We start from the raw sequence: 21,138 nt of genomic DNA, 5'->3' as shown, positions 1-21,138 counted from the left end.
CAGCTGCAACAAATTTAATAAAAATGCATATATAAGACAAATAAGGCAAAATGAAGGCTCAGTGATATAATGTGATGAGTTGGCGATGGAACGCTTCTAGATTAGGAAGAGAAGCTATAATGTCTGGCAGGTTATTCCATAATCTGATGGCTCGTGGAAGTGCTGATGAGTTGAAGGTTAATGTGTCACCATATATTCTTGTAAAACTGAGGTGATTGTGCAACCTTCTGGACGTGCGGGATGGAACATCGAGGTGAAGCGAACAGGATCGACTGGGGTATACATACTTGTGAAATAGTGTTAGGAGGGCGATGTCGCGGCGTGTACCTAAGGATTCTAACGAAAGGTTACTTTTAATCACAATGACACTTGAATGGTAGTTATAGTTCCGAGATATGAATCGTGCTGCCCTATTTTGGATGGACTCTATTGCGGTTATCATGTTGTTATGATAGGGAGACCAAATTTCACCGTGGTCATCATCATGGATCCTCATGTGCAAGAGTACATGCAATGCGTATGCGAGAACATTGCTTCGGCATCACACAGCGGCCATTTTAAACGTATATCACTGGAGTACGACGCCATTAGCGTGGGTAGCATTTGATAAATTGAGGCAAGTAGACGCCAAATTTATACATGCGTTATGACGTCTCCGATTCAAAGAGTTTTTCGAACCAAACTGTGCCATTATACTAAGCATTAAAAATGAGTTAATACTGCGTTTACTGAAAGCATCGCACCGAGCTTAGCATACAGAAGTCATAATAGGGCACACTTAGCTCCGCTTTCAAGAGTATGACGCGATATCGTTAATGGGCCTCCTCTTGCTGATCCTCTTGTGCATTGTGTTCACTTTACTGTTCGCTTAATTTCTAAAACCTTGATTTGTGCCTCTATTATCTCACACATAGTCATGTGTTGTTGTTGTGGCTGTAGGAAGAAAGAAAAGAAAATGCACGGGCCTGCTACTGGCTCTGTAGCTGAGCCACCTCCGCTGCCTCGTGCAGACAGAAGAGAAAATAGAGAAGAAAGAAAAGGAAGAGGGAGAGAAAAACGCGCGCCGCAACAACAGCTGTCGTCCAACACCGAAGCGGTGACGTGTGCAATGACGGCCTACAATAGATAAAAATTCGGTGGCTGGCTAGCCCCAGCCGCAAGCGGCGTTGACCTACCGTCCCAGCCCCGTAGGACCAGGAACAGCCACCCTTCACCGCAAATAGTCATCAACATACAGTCGTAAGCTATAGCCAGTTACGAGAAGACCGTCCGGTTTTATAAAGCCCCTGTCACAAACCCCCGCCTTTACGGTCAAAAGAGGTGCGGGATCCTCTTTACGATTACTCGTCGTTCCTCTATGAGGGTTGTGAACACATTTAAAAGTTAGGCCGGTCAACCCGTGAAGCACGTGTGTCGGTGCGTGATTGAGGAATAAGTACAACTAGGTCACTTTCTTTTACAAACAATTGAAGGTTTATAAATAGCAGACCAAAATTACACTGATAATAATAGAGTACAATGAAAGAGAATACAACGCCACGACAAGATATTGATAAAGACGAAGAAATAAATGATAAGAGAAAAAAAAATAACCCGACAATGAACAAAACACTGTGATAAAAATATGAAGACTATAAAGATAATAAAGCAGGTATTTCAGATATTATAAGTATGAGCAAAAGTTACATAAGAACACAGCGTAAAATACTACTAAGTCAGGTCAAAAGTTAACAACGCGAAAATAATGTTCGATTGAACAACAGTCCGTGGCGAATGAAATTCTCACGTCTTTCTTGTTTGCTGAGGCGTCGAAGGCTGTGTTGCTCGGTAGCGGCGGCCGTACAGGTGCAGAGGACGATGCGTCGATCGCGGGCCCGAAGAACACAATACGCTTTCGGAGCACCGCGGAGTGGCCGGAAGTTTGAACCTTCCCAAACGCACTGGTGAGGGCGTGCTGCTGTCGGTTATTTTATACCCTCGGCCGACTACGCAGCAGCCGCGTCAAGGACAGGCGGTCACTGCCCCATCGGCTTGTCGAATCTTGTCCAGAGGAGCGACGGAGTCCCGTGAATTCCGCTCTATATTCCAGCCATAAGCTCCCGCATCTTCCGCTGTATAATAGGTGAGGCAGCTTGTGACACTGCCCCCCACTGAAGAATATTGCCTCGGAATATTCTAGAACTCCACAAGCGCCGAGAACGATGTTATTACGCCCCTATAGAGGGGTGCAGTAGATTGGGTCCGTTCAGTGCACTGAAGATCGTTCGTCACTCACTACCGTTCATGACGCGCGCCATATACGCACTGATCTGAACCCGCACACACCACAACACTGTAGTTCTTCAGTCATGTCTTGCGCACATGTCACAAGTCACGGATCACTGATAACAATCAAGTGCACATATATACAGGCACATCGTGTACGATTTTCATTACACAATCAACACAATGCAGCTATGCAGTAGTGCAAGCTTAACAACTATTCCAGCCGGCTCATGTAATCTGCTCCCACGTTCTCGCTGCCTTTAATATACTCGACGCGGAAGTTGTATTCCTGAAGCTTAATACTCCAGCGAAGAACGCGGCTGTTTCTTCTTCTGCCGATATTACTGCACCGACAGCTGCAACAATGGTGTCGTCTTTCCTTTGCTGGTATCTCTTCAGCATATTGATGTGGAATATTTTTGTGGCATGGCCCAAATCCACTTCATAGTCGACATCGCCCCTGCGGCTGATGACCGAAAAGGGACCCTTCCATTGCATGAGCAGCTTATTGTGCTCTGTGGGAAGAAGAATAAGAACCCTCTCTCCCGGTTTGAGTGAGCGTTTGCGGCTCTTGATGTTGTAGTAGCGGCTGTAACGCTCTCCTGCGCGCTCTAGCTCTTCGTGGGCAAGTTTACAGGTATTTTCCAGTCTGTCCCGTAGAGCAAGCACATACTCGTACGTCGTTCTCAACTCGTTAGGGATGGTTGCATTCGTCCAAAGCTCTCTAAGTACAGCCAGGGGTCCACGCACATTTCGCCCATATAACAGTTCGAATGGGGAAAAGCCGAGGCTTTCTTGGGGCACTTCCCTGTATGCAAACAAAAGTGGAGCCAGGTAGCGATCCCAATCGGTTGGTCTCTCTTGACACATGCGCTTGAGCATTTGTTTAAGCGTGCCGTTAAACCGTTCGACTAGGCCGTTCGCTATCGGGTGGTAGGGAGAGGTATGCAGCTGTTTTACTGACAACAGACGGCTAACCTCCTTCATTACTTCGGACGTAAAATTCGTGCCCCTGTCACTGAGGACCTCTCTGGGCACTCCTACACGGGAAAACATTTCGACAAGTGCTTCGGCTACCCTTTCGGTCTCGACGCCAGGAAGTGCGACTGCATCAGGGTACCGAGTGGCATAGTCCACCATGGTCAGGATGTACCGATTGCCTTGAGCGGACTTCGGGTTGAGTGGACCAACGATGTCGATCGCCACCCTCTGAAACGGTGTCTCAATGACGGGCGCTCGAACCAAAGGCGCTCGTGTGGTGTGACCCTTCGGAGTTGTGCGTTGGCACAGATCGCAAGAGGCAACGAACCGCTTAGCGTCAGCCTGCATTGCTGGCCAGAAGAATTCTGTCTGAAGCTTCAGTAGGGTTTTCTTCGCGCCTTGGTGGCCTCCCATCAACCCATCATGTGCCAGCTTGAGAATAGCTGATCTGTACTTTTGGGGCACAACAACTTGAGTGTACTCCCCGCCCGACTCGGCGACGTATTTCCTTTGAAGGACGCCGTTAGCAATGAAAAACTGGTGGCTACCCTTTCCTTTCTTCGCTTGCGGCGGGCCTACGCGATCGAAACACGAGCGTAGGGTCGCATCATTCTCTTGCTCTTGAACCAACTCTTCGCGGCATACACTAGGGAGGCCTTGCAGGACTTTAAGCTTTTTCAGCGTTTTATCCTTGCACGCCTGCGCTCTAGTCACTACCGGACAAGCTTCAGCGGCATCCGAAATGGGTGCGGGGCTCTCGGTGTCAGGCGCTAGCTCTTCAACTTTTACTGCAGTGGACTTCGTAGTCTCGCTTTCTGTTGTCTTGTGCCAGTTCGGATCGGGGTCGTCTGCTGGCCTAGCACCTTCCACATTTCCCAGCACCAAATCGTACAAGGGATTCTCCATACACTTAGCGAGAAGTCGTCCCTGAAAGTACGGGGTGTCGACATCGACCCAAGCTTCTGGGAGCATTAGGACTGAGCGGTCAAGTAGGTAAACTGGAGACTTCGTATCGGTGATATCTTCTTTCCGTACTAAGTCCTTTCTTACCACCACCGTGTTGCAGCCTGTGTCTCTCAGGACTCGGACTGTCTGGCCTCCGATCATGCCGGCTACGACAGGTAAGCATTCCCTGACGGCGCATTCTTTACTGGTGAACCCAGCGTTGATGACGGGGATCTTCCCTCCATCCTTAAGTTCGAGGTATCCGTTCTCAACACATACTGCAGCGGACTCCCGATTTTCTTCTCTCTGTTTCGGGGCCCCATTTGCCCAGCATCTCCAGCTTGGATGACCTGGTTTTCCGCATTTGTGGCATTTCTTGGGCGGTCCCGATCCGTCGGATGGGGCGGCCCGGCAATTTTCGGGGCGGTGTCCCGTGCGTGAACAAATAAAACATTTCTTTTCATCGCTGCTCTTCGCATCCGATGATTGAAGCAAAGTTTCCCTTCTCTCGGTCGTCTTGGAGACGGCGTTTTCTGCCTTATTCTTCGGGGTGCTTCGCTTTCCGAAGTTTGACCAGCCATGGGCCTCCATATACTTTTCTGCCCTTGCTACTGTTTCAGAGAAGGATGTGTCCTTCTTTTCTTTCAAAAACATTTGTAGCGGAGTGGCGCAGTTAGAAAGGAACTGTTCCTTTAGAATCAGGTCAAAGAGATCTGCGTACTCTTTCTTTGTGTCCGACAGCTCTATCCATCTGTCTAGGAAGTTCTGAAGACGCGTCACGAACTGTGAACACGTTTCCTCGTTCCGGGGACTAGCAGACCTGAATTTTTCTCTGAACCCTTCCTCTGTCATACGGAAGCGAATCATGAGTGCCTGCCGGAGCTTGTTGTAGTCCAAGCACTCGGACGCAGACATGCGACTAAAAACGCTGAGCGCTTCGCCGCTTAAACATAGACTAAGGGCTGTAGCCCACTGGTCGCGAGGCCAATTCTGACTCTCAGCGACGCGCTCGAAACGCATGAGGTAAGCGTCAAGGTCGTCCCTGCCCTCATTAAAAACCGGCATCAGCTTGTGCGGGCTTATGCGTTCGGGCCGAGCAGCTTGACTCTCCCCCGTTTCTGACCTTGACTCTCCGGTGCTGTTAGCGTCAGTTGCCGGATTATTAGGTAGGTCTCGTCGGAGCATCAGTAACTCCTTTTCTTTTTCCATCTCCGCCATCCGTAACTCCTTTTCTTTCTCCATCTCCGCCATCCGGAGTTTAGATTCTAGTTCTGCCTCCTCTTTCCGCCGCGTACGTTCCTCATTGCGTTCTTCTCTGCGACGAGCTCGCTCCTAATCTACCCATTTGAGCAGCTCTTGACCCTCAAAGCCAAAAGTTCGGCCATACTCAACAAGCCGTTCTAACTCTGCATCAGCCATGTTAGGTGGAAAGCGTTATGCAGTGCTAGAATACAACACTAAAAAATTGCACCTACTCCTCTCTCCCCCACCGACACTTGGTTGACCAGTCCTGTTCGCGGACGCCAATTATGTCACAAACCCCCGCCTTTACGGTCAAAAGAGGTGCGGGATCCTCTTTACGATTACTCGTCGTTCCTCTATGAGGGTTGTGAACACATTTAAAAGTTAGGCCGGTCAACCCGTGAAGCACGTGTGTCGGTGCGTGATTGAGGAATAAGTACAACTAGGTCACTTTCTTTTACAAACAATTGAAGGTTTATAAATAGCAGACCAAAATTACACTGATAATAATAGAGTACAATGAAAGAGAATACAACGCCACGACAAGATATTGATAAAGACGAAGAAATAAATGATAAGAGAAAAAAAATAACCCGACAATGAACAAAACACTGTGATAAAAATATGAAGACTATAAAGATAATAAAGCAGGTATTTCAGATATTATAAGTATGAGCAAAAGTTACATAAGAACACAGCGTAAAATACTACTAAGTCAGGTCAAAAGTTAACAAAGCGAAAATAATGTTCGATTGAACAACAGTCCGTGGCGAATGAAATTCTCACGTCTTTCTTGTTTGCTGAGGCGTCGAAGGCTGTGTTGCTCGGTAGCGGCGGCCGTACAGGTGCAGAGGACGATGCGTCGATCGCGGGCCCGAAGAACACAATACGCTTTCGGAGCACCGCGGAGTGGCCGGAAGTTTGAACCTTCCCAAACGCACTGGTGAGGGCGTGCTGCTGTCGGTTATTTTATACCCTCGGCCGACTACGCAGCAGCCGCGTCAAGGACAGGCGGTCACTGCCCCATCGGCTTGTCGAATCTTGTCCAGAGGAGCGACGGAGTCCCGTGAATTCCGCTCTATATTCCAGCCATAAGCTCCCGCATCTTCCGCTGTATAATAGGTGAGGCAGCTTGTGACAGCCCCACTCAATCGCAGTTCAATCCCCATCTCATCCACCCACCCGAAGGTAGAAACCCATGTTGTCAGCTCCTGCCCCATGTCATGGTCTCGTGCCATCACACAACTCGCCGATAAAATTAGTGCCCGATTATATCACCTCCCAACCTGCCCCTTCCAGAGGCATGCCTGCTTGTACTTTCGTTCGCTCGCTTCTCGCGCCCATCCCTTTTGTCTGATACACCAAGTAATCTAATTTCCGCAGCATTTTAGTCTAAGTGCTGGCGTTGTGGCCACGTGACCACCTCACTTATAACATTGTGACGTCATCCGGTAATTGTAGTATGCATATCCCATGACTAGGGTAACCATGTGGTGACGTCATCACGTATAGGTAGTCGCCATGGGTAGCGGTTTTGTGACCTTGTTACGTAACTTGGTTATGCATATCCCAAGACTAGGTGGTCATATTGTGACGTCACCACAGGTTCCCCCCTCGCGCGCACGCGGCCGCCGGGCCTGCAGTTACCCCTGTGCTGTCGTTCCGCTATATATAAGCCAGCCTGACGGGTACCAAAAATGGGGCACTTGGAGCTAGCATTGCTGTCAAGACTGTGGCCCACTCGTATGGCGTAGAGGGTTCGGTGGCGGACGATTTGGTACGACATGGAGCACATAAATACTATCATGTGTGAAGGATTCGCAACGGCGACCGATTGAAAAGACTGAGCTAACGCCCTTCAGTCGAGCGCCGAATCGGCGGTGCGCTTTCATGTTTTTCGCTTACAACGCCGTCGAGAGATTTTCAGGAGGGCTAGGCCTTGAACGTCATCGCGTTAATAATACACTTTTTAGCTATAGTATTCAATTTTGCACTGGCTAACTGGAACATCTACTCCGGGAGCAAGAATTGGATATAACCGGATTTCACCCGAAATTAAAGGCCCTGATTGCATGTTATTCGTAGGGGTGGCGAAGGAGTCGCAGGCAGCGTTTACCAGTGCTTGGTGCCAAGTCGTCAGCCATTTTTTTTTTTTTGTCAAGAGAGGCCCAAGGTAATTAGCGTACTTAGGAGAAGGGGGGGGGGGTGAGGGAGGGAGCTCGCCCTTTCCTGATTGGCGCCCTGTGTTTCAGCTCACAATCTCTTGCCTACACAGGAGGCTGACCTGGCGCGCGAGTCTGGACCGTCGTCGGCCGGTGGCTCGGCAGCTCCCAGTGGAAGCGGCGCCGTCTCCGATGGCTCGCCGTCTCGAGGGGCCTGTGGCGGTAGCGGAAGCGGCGGCTCGCGCTGGTCGCCCGCCAGGCTGGTGGGTGAGGCACAGCAGCAGGCGAGCGCCTTCTGGAGCAATATGGCTCGCTTCAGACCCAGCTTCCTGGGGGGTCGGGACGAGGACAACCTGCCCGACCACCTGGGACCTGTCAAGCAGCTATATTGCCGCACGGGACACAACCTGGCCGTCTTCCCCGCCGGTACGGTGTACGGCACCAGGGAAGCGTACAACCGATACGGTGAGCGAGCACGTACCTACCCGGCCTGCACACCGTCTCCTCGGAGTCTTTCTTCATATCTTCCCTGATCTTGACGTGCACGACCGAAACTGCCCTCTGCATGGTGATACACATCAGCACGCAGCGGTTGAAGCATATTAAATAATGCAGAAATTATACACGCCAGTCCCGTCCGCTTTTATTCTTTTCTTTTTTTTTGCTGTCCCTAGGATACCTGGTTCCATAAAGTTAAAATGGCTATGAAAACACAAATTCTCTCTGAAAGTGCTCATCACAAGGAAATCATATTAACTCCAATCTAACCCGGTGAATCGAAGCCACTTTCTGGGCAGCCAACAAGGGCTCCTACTCGAAACGTCAACTGAATTCTTCACATGCGTCGGACAAGGACTCTAGTAGGACTTAAGAGCACACATATGGTGCAACGCGTACCTTTGAGACAGGCTTGTGTTTTTTTTTTCTGTTAGTTGTCAGTGTTTGTCATTGCTTGTGCTGCATTATACGTAACCTTATCGTGCGAATGCTCTCTTTTTTTTCTTCCTGCCCCTTTCTTACTTACTATGAACCAACCTGCTTAATAATTGTTTTTGGTGACACCCTCTGTAGCGCCCCTGAAGCTACTGACATAGGTCAGTCTGACCGTTGTACTGAAGTGCATCTAAACCGAGACAGAAGTTAACGTGACTTGTTAGTGTTGACTTCCAAACGTAATTAATTCCTTTAACTTTCTCGTTCAGCTCAAGTATCAACAAGATACATCCATCTTACTGAAACCTTGTTAAACTTAGGTTGGCAGTCACATATAAGTGAACGTTGATGAAACGGAATGTATCACACTAGGCGGCGGTAGAGGGCAGGGAGATAAATGCGTTCCTGTGCAGCACAAAGCAAAACGATCAAGGGTTGAGAAGCCTAGGTCGCCAGCGAATGTTGCGACAAGAGGACTTACACCGAAGCTGTTCATTTTGTTCACTTTGCTTTTCGTTTCCTTGTTCATCCCTTTCCATTTTGTACCTTTGTTCTTTTTTTTTTTTGTTTGTTCTACAAGAAGTAGTGGTGGACCTGGTCTGCCCAGGAAACGCCGAGCATGCTTCATCTACTCTTTATGCTTTCAGGATTGGCATGAACAGTGTGTTCAGTTTTGTGTTCTTCCATGTTTCATTTGTATACCCCACACGCTCGCCCGACTGTGTTCCCTTCCTTGTGTCGCCACCTATCTGCTACTACTTCGCAAAAACTTGCATTATTATGTGAACCCTATTTATAAGCAGCCTAGCTGTGTGTCAGACGCTGTTTTGTAAACGAAATATCAGGATTCACCTGAAGCTGTATAAAATGACTTTATCTTGATGTACGAATGTCGTCTCGTGTATTGAAAGTTCGGTAGATGCAGCCAACCGCATAGCAAAGCCTTTCTTTTGCAATTGTACGTGCACTGATTATAACACTAAAAAATCATGTATATATATGTGTATATAATTAATTAACTAATGAATTTATTAATGCGTCTCTCATAGCCTGAGTCGCTTCGGGACGTTAAACCCTACAAACCAAACTATATATTATTAGTCTTACAAACCACCAGGTGGCCTTTCGGAATCAATCAAAAAATAAAAATTCATTAAAGCTAGCCCCCTTTTTTTTCCCCCACACTATATCTTTGTCTTAGACGAGCTCGTACAAGTTATATGCCCGATTTGAGAACACATATCCTTAAGCCTTCTACACTCTCTAGCAACCGTAGCCCTTGGGGTACAGTGCCTAAAATATACTGGCTATAGTGTGCCGTGCTGCTGCAGTTCCCCATAGAAGGGGATGGTGCCGTTTGCGGCTGCCACCAGTCGCCATTTGAGAGCGCACAATGAGTGTGCTGAGGTATCATCATCATAATTGTAAATAACACACACTTTGTATAAAAGTTTATATATATATATATATATATATATATATATATATATATATATATATATATATATATATATATATATATATATATATATATATATATATATATATATATATATATATATATATATATATATATATATAAACAGGATGTCACACAACTTTCCCGATTATCTATTTTATTCCAACAGTTTCGGACGGTGGACCGTCCTTCTTCAAGGTAGAATTGACAATTCTACCTTGAAGAAGGACGGTCCACCGTCCGAAACTGTTGGAATAAAATAGATAAACGGGAAAGTAGTGTGACATCCTGTTTGAATTTAACTCTGGCCCATTAGTAACAAGCAATCCATGTCTATATATATATATATATATATATATATATATATATATATATATATATATATATATATATATATATATATATATATATTTATATTTATATTTCTTTCTAGAATTAAATTTTATGATCTCTATCGCTACAAAGGGGAACAGCATAGCCTCAGCCCTCACCACACGATCTCGTTTACCAGAAGCTTTCTCTTAGCAGACGATATCGCTTGTACAGCTGGTGTTGTCGTGTGCATGAGCGTGGGTAATTTCATTGTCACATGTCATTTCTTTCTTATGTGATCTGCGTTTATCTGTGACAATGATTACTCATCAAAATGTCGCAGCGTAAGAATGTTAGGTAAAGTGGCCTTGCAAAGAACGGGCATGTTTTATATCAATGTGCTGGACGGACCTCTTTCATACAGCCGAAATGCGTAATTTTTCACGGCGCCGGTTGATGCTGTACGACTTGCAGATTGGGTAAAATTAACCGGGGAGATGGAAGATACGTAACATGCAAAATGAGGCAGTACCGTTTCGATTGAGAGCGACTAGGCCGAGTTCCTGGCGCGCGCGCGCGCACGCACGCACGCACGCACGCACGCACGCACGCACGCACGCACGCACGCACGCGCACACACACGCACACACACACGCACACACACACACACACGCACGCACGCACGCACGCACACACACACACACACACACACACACACACACACACACACACACACACACACACACACACACACACACACACACACACACACACACACACACACACACACACACACACACACACACACACACACACACACACACACACACACACACACACACACACACACACACACACACACACACACACACACACACACACACACACACACACACACACACACACACACACACACACACACACACACACACACACATTCCTAAAGCTGCTGTAAAAACCTTCGGCCCACTCCCAGTCCCCAGCGTCCCTATGCGAGAGCTGCTGGCAGTCAGCTATATCTCGGGTTATGGGTAAACGAAGGATTGGCATAATTGAAAAGCATGAGCAATCACTTAAGGCAAAAGAGCGAAGAAATGCCGGGATAATGAAGCATAGGACATTGTGGGGATACAATAGGTATGAGGTTTTGAGGGTCATTTGGAAAGGAATTATGGTGCCCGGCCTTACTTTCGGAAATGCGGTTTTGTGCCTAAAATCAGATGTAAAGTCGACATTAGAAATAAATCAGAGAGCCTTCGGACGATTAGCACTGGGTGCTCACGGCAAAACCACAAATAAGGCGGTGCAGGGAGATATGGGCTGGTCATCTTTCGAAGTACGGGGAGTTCAGAGTAAAATATTATATCCTGAGGAAATTGGGCAGTATACCAGATTGACAGCTAAAATATTTAAATACCTATACCTAAAACGTGTTGACTCACAATGGAGAAAAAGAACTAGGAAACTAACCAGTAAGTATGCTGGTCACAAGGACGAAGAAATAAAGAGCGTTAAGCAACAGATGAAAAACACAGAAGGTAAAAATTGGATAAATTCGATGGAAAAGAAACACAGTGGGGAATTATACCGAAAGTAGAAAAGGCAAATCAGGAAGGAAGCTTTCTTTGATAACTCAAGAGGCAGTGCCCTACCTTTTGAAGCTAGATCAGGGTGCCTTAGAACACGCAGCTACAAATAAAAATTTAACAATGAAGATGACGCATGAGCAGTATGTGGTAAATCCTCAGAAACAATTTACCATATTATATTCGAATGTAATGGTATCCATCCGGAAGTTGATGCAGGCGCAGTCACTCTTCCTGAAGCTCTGGGGTTTAGAGATACTAGTGGCCGGGTGAATAAACCGGCGGTGGAAGCTAGTAAAAAACAACTGGAAAATTGCTGGCTTAAAAGCAGAAATGCGACATAATATTAGTAATGTAGGAACAACAATTCAATAAATAGAATGATGGTAAAGTTAACCAATCTAAAACAATAAATAAGATATAGGGGGGAAAATGAGCATGATAGCAACTGCTGCCACCCCGTTTCAAAGGGGACGCTCCTATATTCCATCCATCCATTCATCCATGGTGCCATCTCTGCGGCCTCGGTCGGCACACTAGGCGGTATATTGTAGAAACTGTACCTGGGGTATTACACTTTACCTGGGGCATCTTATAGTAGCGAACTAAGCTTGACTCGAGAAAGCCTTGCCTTCGATTATGGAGGATACGAAAAGTGCGAAGCTTAGGACGCCAATCCCATAAGATACGTGGCGAATTGTAGAAAATTTCAGCCCTAGAAACCACGCGCTCACAAACATGCCGCGGCGTTTTGCGGTGCTATTTGGCGAACAGTACCTGGGCCAAGTCAATCCTCCTGTTTCCTTTCATGTGCTGCTTGTCTGTCCTTCCTCTATAGTCTTATCGTGGCCTTGTGTCTGTTAGGTTGTCACGTTCATGCCGTCGTATATAATACGTGCGATGGTGTCGTTATTTCTGTAGAACTGTCGCTTCATCCCACTCCCAATGTACAGCGACTCTGACTCTACCTCTACTCGTGTTGCCTTTCTTCAGACCTCTCGTCTTTCCCGTTTCCAGTCGATTTCTGTTCACAACTCGTGCGGTCATGCCTTCCCCGCTTTCTCAGCCTCCATCGCCCATCTACGTGCCGGCGTGTCTCACCTGCTGTACTGATCCCGAAGCTTTGCCTTGTTCGCGGCCCGAACTCCCAATCTTCCACGCAGTCTTTATCTGACGATGTCTCCCCTTTGTTCGTTTCTTTGGCCCTCTCTCCTGTGTCGTGTTCGTCGGCTACGGAGAAGATTTGGCAGGGGAAGGCGACGAACTAGAAGAGCGGGACGACACTGGCAAAAGCGACGACGTGGAGGAGCCGGGAGGTGTTGTCCAGGGCACGGAGGAGATCTACAGTGAACACGGTACACACCAGGATTATGGATAGCGAATAGAATAGCGTTTTTCATATCTCTACAGCTGTAGCTGTTTAGGAAATGCTTCCTTTTTCTGTGGGAGTATAGGTTGGGGTAACACCGCGCCGCACTGATTCGTGAGCATGCAACGTTTGACGCCACAGCAACGCACCACGGTGATTGGTATTCAAGCTGTGAAGTCAGACATAATACCGCAACGCACCATGATGTTACTGTGTCAAAGCGAGGACAAATGACGAATAACAGTCATATTCTCGACCGGTAACACCTGTTGTAGAATTTCGAGTTACACACTGGTAAGTACCCTGCGGACTACTGAAGGCAGTAGTGCGGCATGAGAAGCGCACTACTTGTATGGGGTTTTTAACTAAATAACTTGAATAGAATTCATATGCGGATACTTTATCGTTCAAAACAAATTTGTTCGCTGTTTGTGCATAGCAGCTCGTTTATTTCAACGAAAATGAGTGACGAGTGCATGGACTCAGACAGTTTTTGCGCCTTCCCCATTCTACGAACCTCTAGGTCGACCCTCCGCGAAGGTCGGGTTAACGATCGGCATACTGGATACAGACCAGCACTACTTTGTTGGTTGCAGCGCATGCTTTGCATATAAACGGCTAGCAACAAATTTACACTCGTCATGAAAATTCCGATTTGGAAAAATTGGGAGAACGTTACGCTTTGTACCAACGACCTTTGTTTGGTAGCCTATATGCGTTGGTGCCCGTCTGGCATGCAGAGGGCCTTGGTTAGAACTCCAACCGAGACAAATTTGCTTATTTTTTCGACACGCTTTTCTCAATTCTCGGTTTCAGTGACGCCTTTTCGACCGAAAGGGCTGCATATACGCTATCGCGTAAAATGAACACGTAAATTACTTTGCTGACGAAAGAACCCTATCACTTTTCAGATTTTATGTATAAGTTCACTCGTATTTTATTCAGTTTAACCACGTATTAACTATGCGAGACAAGCTCCGCCGTGGTAAGTGGTGAACTGGTTAGGGCGCTCGACCACTGTGCCCAAGGATGCAGGATCGAATCGCGGTCGCAGTGGCCGCTTTTCGATGGAGGAGAAAAGCAAGGTGCTTGTGTGCTGGGCGATGTCATTGCAAGTTAAAGAACCTCAGGTGGTATTAATTTCCGGAGCTCTCGACTACGGCGTCTCCACAGCCTGGATCGCTTTGAGACATTAAACCCCAGAAACCAAACCAAACTATGCGAGACAAAACGTGCGCGATACGCTCTTTCTAACCTCACGAAAACTTTCGCCATGTTGGTGTCGAGGGAGCAGAAAGAAAAAGCGCTGGCAGCTATGCGGAGATGGCAATGCACCCGGGCTTCCCGTATAACAGGCTGCATCATTTACACATTTCTTTCGCTCAGCCACGTGGAGAGAGGTCGCGCGAAGTATTCGTAATACTTCGCGAATACTTCGCGCGTTGCGCGCAAATTATGGGTCGGCCGTGGGAATTCCCGGATCCTTCACCTTATCTTATAAGCGCAAATCTCCTGGACAATATAGCTGTCACTCGGCGAGCTTACAACTCTTTTTGTCCGGCTTGATATAAATACCTGGTCACGTATACGACCGCGCGATCTCGTCCTTGATAGCGCAAACCTTGACGGCCCCTTCTCCGCGGGTGCAGTTGCAGGAAAATGTGCTCCCGCTGTGTCGTGGTTCACACGAGGCCGTTGGGGCGCGCAACTTTCGCGCGTGGCGAAGCGGATATGTCATGCAGTCGAGAGCTGGTGACACCAGTCTCACTTATGCGTCCCGCTATGCGACGACCGGTAACACGCGGTTTGCAGGTGGGAATTGTAGATCCTGTCGTGTTTGCAACACGTGAAAGCCTTAATTGGGCGTGCCACTCCAGGTCCGCGTGCAGTTCTTGTTCTGCGCATTGTTTACGCGTCGCAATTCACATGCAAAAATTAAATTACAAAAAAAAAAAAAAACAGGGGGAGGGGGATTAGCTTGTCCCGCGGTGTTTATGATAGCATTATTGTTTAGTATCTGCGGCGTGTGGTTTTAAACGGGAAGTGCTGCCCCGGGAAGTCATTTGCGAACCTTACAACGAGCCTGGAGCTGTGTTGACGGCTCTTTATGCTTTTTTCCTTTCTTCCTCGGCCTTAGAAAACGGCAGATATCTATGGATCAAATTTCTTTTGTGAGCCGCCTCGCCTGACTCTCATACGCGTAACTTAATATCCTTTATGAAAGGGAAATCACCTTTGACAACGTGGCTGCTAAATTCCAGGGCATCGGTGAAGTTGTGGGGGACTGGGAATTGGGAAATCTGTACAAAGCCCTACGTGACACACTATCGTCTTTTTTATTTATTATTGCTTTTCTGCCTTTGTCCTGATTTAAAGCCTTGGCGACCGGACAGTACGAAGAAAATAATATAGAACGGGCACTTTGCGCGCATTTGCGAAATATTTATCTGCCTGTATATATAGGTCTGCAAAATTTCCAGATGTATGGGACTTGTATCAGGCTCAACAACCATGCTCTTTTTAATTTCTGTCTCTTACCTGTAGAAATTAACAAAACTCAGTCGCTGTACTGTCCTTCCAAACGCCAGGCTCAGAAGCTACCGATTGGCGTTTTTTTTTTTCTTTTTTTCTTCATATCCGAAAACTCCATCTAGCTGTATCATTGGACGAACGGCTGCAGCTGCAAGCCCACTCGCTCTGGCGAGAGTTTTTTTTTTTTTTATTCTTTTCTTTCGTATTTTCAACATGGTATGGTATATATTGTCAATGGAAAATCAATTCATGCCAAGGAGGTGGACACGTCTTTTTTTGTTTTATGAGTCCACTTTCACAGCGTTTTGCGCGATATTAGAGAATTGGTGCCATTTTGAGTGAGTACGCTTATTTCTGCCAGATGTGTTGTACTCAGTTATCTTTACGCCGTGGTCGCGGGCATAATCCCCACAGATGAAAGACCAGTGACTCGAATTTATTTTGCTGGCCCATCAAAGTGATTTGTACAATTGAGAGTTCTATTAAATTTCAGAAACCAGAAATAGAAACGCGTGTCTTCAGCGCGCAGCATTAAGGCTAAACAGCCTCTTCTCTGGCTTCCATTACCAGCATATATGCTGATCTGGTTTGTCTCCGAATGCTCCTTAGCGTATAGCGTTGCCTGCTGGTTCTCCTTGCTTTCTCCGCCTGCTCTTAGGCCTCTGCTTGTCTGCATGAGTTGCCCTCAAGCAAAGGGTTAGAACACTCCCGCTGAAAGGAATAAATCGATCATGCCTATAGGTTATTTTGAGACGCAAGGAATGATTAACAAGGGCTTAGCTTACCCTTGAATATATATACTTATATACCGGAAGCATTTGTAATACATGAGAGTCCATGAAATGGATGCATGCTTGCCTGCCAGGCAAGAGTACAAGGAACTGCCCGAGACCCCATTTCACCTCTTTATATATCTCTCGGACTGGTATGTCTACAGATTTTCGGTAATTGGCCCGTTTCGTTAACTTTGTTGTGAGGCTGTTGTGAGTTCGAATTTTGCGACCCGGACTCAATTGAACCCTATACTGCAAAGTGGCTTGTTGGGTGAGCTGGTTGGACATTATGTTAAAACAGCGCTAACTTTCTATCTTGCCCGCTTGTCGTTCTGTCTGTCTGTGTTTCTAGCGCTGTTTTAACATAAACCTTACTGACAGCACGTGTTGTGACAATCTATAAGCACCCGATTTTTGGCCTTATCAGACTAGTATTTTCATACATGGGCCCTAGCTACTGCTAATATCTCATCAATCTCTCCACCATTTCGCCTTAAGGTAGCTTCCGCATTAATTATCTCTCTCTGTCTCCCTCTGTCTCTCTCTCTCTTTCTGAGGAGTACATTTTATCTCTGGATATTTCACGAGCTCTGAAAGGGATCAGCGTTACGCACCACATCGCTCCCTTTCCTTCCCATCTCGCCCGTTTTCCATGCTTCATTTGTAAAGCCGGACGACCGGCTTGAATGGATGCATGAGGGATCGTGCATCACATCGGGAGAATGTAGCGGAATGAATACAATAATCATTCCACACCTACACTGTTAAATACTTCCACTCCGCTTCCTATCGCACACTCTTGTACAAAGTTACTTTGCACTCTGACTAGCATTGGCATTTCTCGCCCCACCAACGACCACTGCAGTTCCCATTATCACAAGCGAAACAAGTCTGCCCACATTTTTTAGCCAGTGACTTTTATTTTTCTTTGCCTTTTTTTTCTTTCCCGCTCATGTTGCAAAAGGAGATCCAGGGGTGGCCACTAGCGCCGCCCGTTACCACAGCAATCATCATCATCATCAGTCTGACAGTACCCACTGCAGGGCGAAGGCCTCCCCCATATTTCTCCACTTAACCCGGTTCTGTGCTAGTTGCATCCACTTGACCCCTGCGAACTTCTTGATCTTATCCGCCCACCTAACTTTCTGCCGCCCCCTGCTACGCTTTCCTTCCCTTGGAATCCAGTTTGTTACCCTCAGCGACCATCGGTTATCCTCTCTTCGCACTAGATGTCCTGCCCATGTCCATTTCTTCTTCTTAATTTCCACTAGTATGTTGGTAACTTGAGTTATTTCTCTGACCCACTGTGCACGCTTCCTATCTCTTAATGTTACCCCTACCATTTTTCGTTCCATAGCCCTCTGGGTTGTCTTCAACTTAAGTAGAACTCTCTTGGTTAGCCTCCACGTTTCAGCCCCATAGGTGAGTACAGGCAAGATGCAACTGTTGTATACTTTCCTCTTGAGCGATACCGGTAAGCTGCTAGTCATAATCTGCGAGTGCTTGCCAAATGCGCTCCATATCCCAATCTTATTTTTCTTGTTATTTCATTTTCATGGTCCGTATCTGCGGTTACTACCTGTCCTAAGTAGACATATTCGCCTACTACTTCCAGTACTTCGCTACCTAATGTAAACTGCTGTTCCTTCCCCAGGCTGTTGAACATTACCTTAGTCTTCTGCATATTGATTTTCAAGCCTACCTTTCTACTTTTCCTGTCTAGGTCATCATTCATTATTTGCAGTTCATCCCCCGAGTTGCTTAGCAAGGCAATGTAATCAGCAAATCGCAGATTACTGATGTATTCTGCATCTACCCTTATCCCTAACTGCTCCCATTCCAAGTCTCTGAATACTTCCTCTAAGCAAGCTGTGAATAGTACTGGGGAGATTGTGTCTCCTTGCCTAACACCTTTCTTTATGGGAATTTTGTTTCTTTATGCTGAACTATGGTTGCTGTGCAGCCACTATATATATCTTCCAGCACTTTCACGTACGGCTCGTCTACCCCCTGATTTCGCAATGCCTGCATCACCGCCGAGTTTCAACTGAGGTTTCAACGGAACGGCGCCGCCGTTCCGTTATCTCACCGGGCGCTTTGAGCGAGCCACGACTGATGTGGAGTGGGAAGCGAGGAATGGTGATAGGATATTGTGTCCTTATAGCTCTCAGTACGGCATAATACACTCTCATCCACTTTGTACCTAATTATGTACCACAATTTATTTTTTTACTCATGATGTCACGTCCCGTGATTTTTGGTGCCATGACTTCCGGCGGGGTGTCCTGCGTTGGATGAGGCGGGCTTTCGCCTTAAAGGTGTATACACATCTACCAGTCACGGTCTCGTCGGCAGGGGTTAGTGCCGTGCTAGCGGAGAATACGGATCGCATTGCGCAGGTGGTGGTACATTGTATTAGCAGGCGCGTATCGCAATGCATAATGCCAAATACACGCTATTTTAACCTGTTTCTTATAAATCACACCTGAATGGTCGAATATTTAGGGGAATCTGTAATGTGGGGGTAATTACTCATTGACATTCACCCAAGCGCAGCCATATACAGCTGCAAAGGAAAGCTATACGGCTTTCTCAGAAGCTTTCGTGATTAAAGAAAAATTCCCCTAAATATTCGACCAACACCGCTCGCACTTCGTGTTATTGATCAATTCGCTCTCGCTCTGCCATCTGTTCTGCTGAGAGTTCTGGTTAACTCAGTTGGTAGAGCGACTGCCCCGGCAAGGCGGGGATCCCGGGTTCGATCCCCGTGCGAGGACGAATTTTTCTTTAAATATGAGGTTTCTGAGAAAGCTGTATAACTTTACTTTGTAGCCGCGTATTGTTGCGCTTGGGTGGATGTCAATGGGTAATTACTCCCTTAATACCTAACACGATTCCGTTCGACACTATCAAATTTATTTTTTACAGTGCACACCAACCACAGCAAAACCATTACCGCTAATCACAAATATGTTTTTTTTTTTTTATAAACCTGCAGCAACCCTGGAGCTTCTGTCGCACGACGTCGGACAAGTGCGGATTCGTGGCGTTGAGACGGGACTGTTCGTTTGCATGGATGCCGAAGGAAAAGTCTATGCTAAGGTAAATAAGCGATCAGGGGACCGGCGAAAGCATGCGCTCGCAGATGTGTGAACGGGGCTTCCTTCGTACCCCCCCCCCCCCTCCCTTGCCGCTCTGACAAGATCCTCAAAACGGAAGCTCTGTCCTTCTTCTTGGTTTCAGCGAGCCTGTGTCTGGACGTCTGAATGCAGCTTGTTTGTGTAAACGAACATGTTTATAGCTAGCCCGCGAACTGGTCCCAGTATAGCCGTTTTCAAGATGTCTAGTTTTTTTTTTTTTTTTTGGGCTCCGTGCTTTGCCCAGCTGAGAGAACAGAAAGTAGTTTGAGAAAATAAACTACTCGTTCAAGCAATTAGTTTTGTTAAAATCTTTTGGCTCTGGGACAGATGAAGTACACTTCCTGCCCTGTTTTCCCGCCAAAAATGCATGCGCTCAGAAAAATTAGAGAAGCACGTTACGGCCGATAAATTTCATTTAGTGTGTGGTCTTCTGCCATAAAGTACAATGCATTATTTTGTTCTGGCGTATATGCCGTATTTACGCTCGTATCAGTCCACCCGAATGTAAGTTGGCATCTTCAACTCGTACACTATGATTTTCAATGTGGGAGTAAGAAACAAAAAAAGAAAAAACTTTTCGCCGTGGCTCGGGTAAAAAAAGGAAAACTCTGAGCATAATGTCACGTCATCATCGCTTTTAGTTAAAATTCATTCTCGGACACTTTCTGGCTATGTTGACGTTGTTGAACAGCAAAATGTGCCTTTACCCCCCGAGAAAATTGGATATAAAACGTTCCCGTTAATCGATTCAAGCGCGTATCGTCGTTATCGAAAGTAACGAATTGGCGTCGTTTCGAAGTGAACGGCGCGGTGTATAGCGTAGTCTCCGAAATCCGCAGTGATTGTGCATGCATTTTACTTGCGATGGCGGAGCAGACACACGTATTTCGTTTTTGGGTCTGGTGAGAGTGAGCTCCTTGTTAATTATTAAGACGACGAACCTTATCGACACCGGCCAACTTCAATTCGTCCTCAGTGCCAGTTTAAAAGAAATGAAATAAATAGCTTATTGTCAAGCGCACATAAAACCGTCGATCACAGATTTCCTGAGCCAACCATGCAGATGCCACATACCCCCTTTTTAACCGTACCGCTTGAAGACAAACTGTAGTCAGACCATGCCTTCATGACATTATCTTTGGCTCAAACTGAAATTTTCGGTTACGACATACTACACCTCTGATTAGAGCGCCGTGTACCCGCAATAAATCCCCTCAACGCTGCTGCCGAAACGCGATGAGTAAGCTTTGAGGTGATCACGTGCTGAATACGTTTACGGCGATCTTAGTCCAGCTTGTGGCCGCAGCTAGAAGTACGGCGAGTTGGCTGTTCATATTGCGGCTGGTTAAAGTGCCAAAAAGTCGGCACTCTGTATGTGCGGTTATAGTGCTCTCTTTATACTTTTCGCGCTGTAACCAACCTAAATGTTTTGTATTAGT

General features: G+C 46.7%; 1 protein-coding gene across 4 annotated transcripts in view; it reads left to right on the top strand.

Moving 5' to 3' along the window:
- LOC146184928 (fibroblast growth factor 1-like) overlaps positions 1 to 21,138 on the top strand; it is a 111,379-nt gene that overhangs the window by 85,291 nt on the left and 4,950 nt on the right. For 2 of the 4 annotated variants that reach the window (XM_084605892.1, XM_084605891.1), the window contains exons 2-4: positions 7,709 to 8,060; positions 13,127 to 13,240; positions 19,558 to 19,661. In XM_084605892.1, the coding sequence (XP_084462018.1) occupies positions 7,709 to 8,060; positions 13,127 to 13,240; positions 19,558 to 19,661 (570 nt within the window). The remainder of the gene's footprint in view (positions 1 to 7,708; positions 8,061 to 13,126; positions 13,241 to 19,557; positions 19,662 to 21,138) is intronic. The other 2 variants (XM_084605894.1, XM_084605893.1) reach the window with 1 other exon arrangement.

The sequence above is a fragment of the Amblyomma maculatum genome, chromosome 6, assembly GCF_055883805.1.
Source record: "Amblyomma maculatum isolate TAMU_Amacu chromosome 6, ASM5588380v1, whole genome shotgun sequence".
Classification (NCBI taxonomy): Eukaryota; Metazoa; Arthropoda; class Arachnida; order Ixodida; family Ixodidae; genus Amblyomma; species Amblyomma maculatum.
Note: the sequence above shows the minus strand (reverse complement) of the source record. Positions and strands in the feature narration are given on the sequence as shown.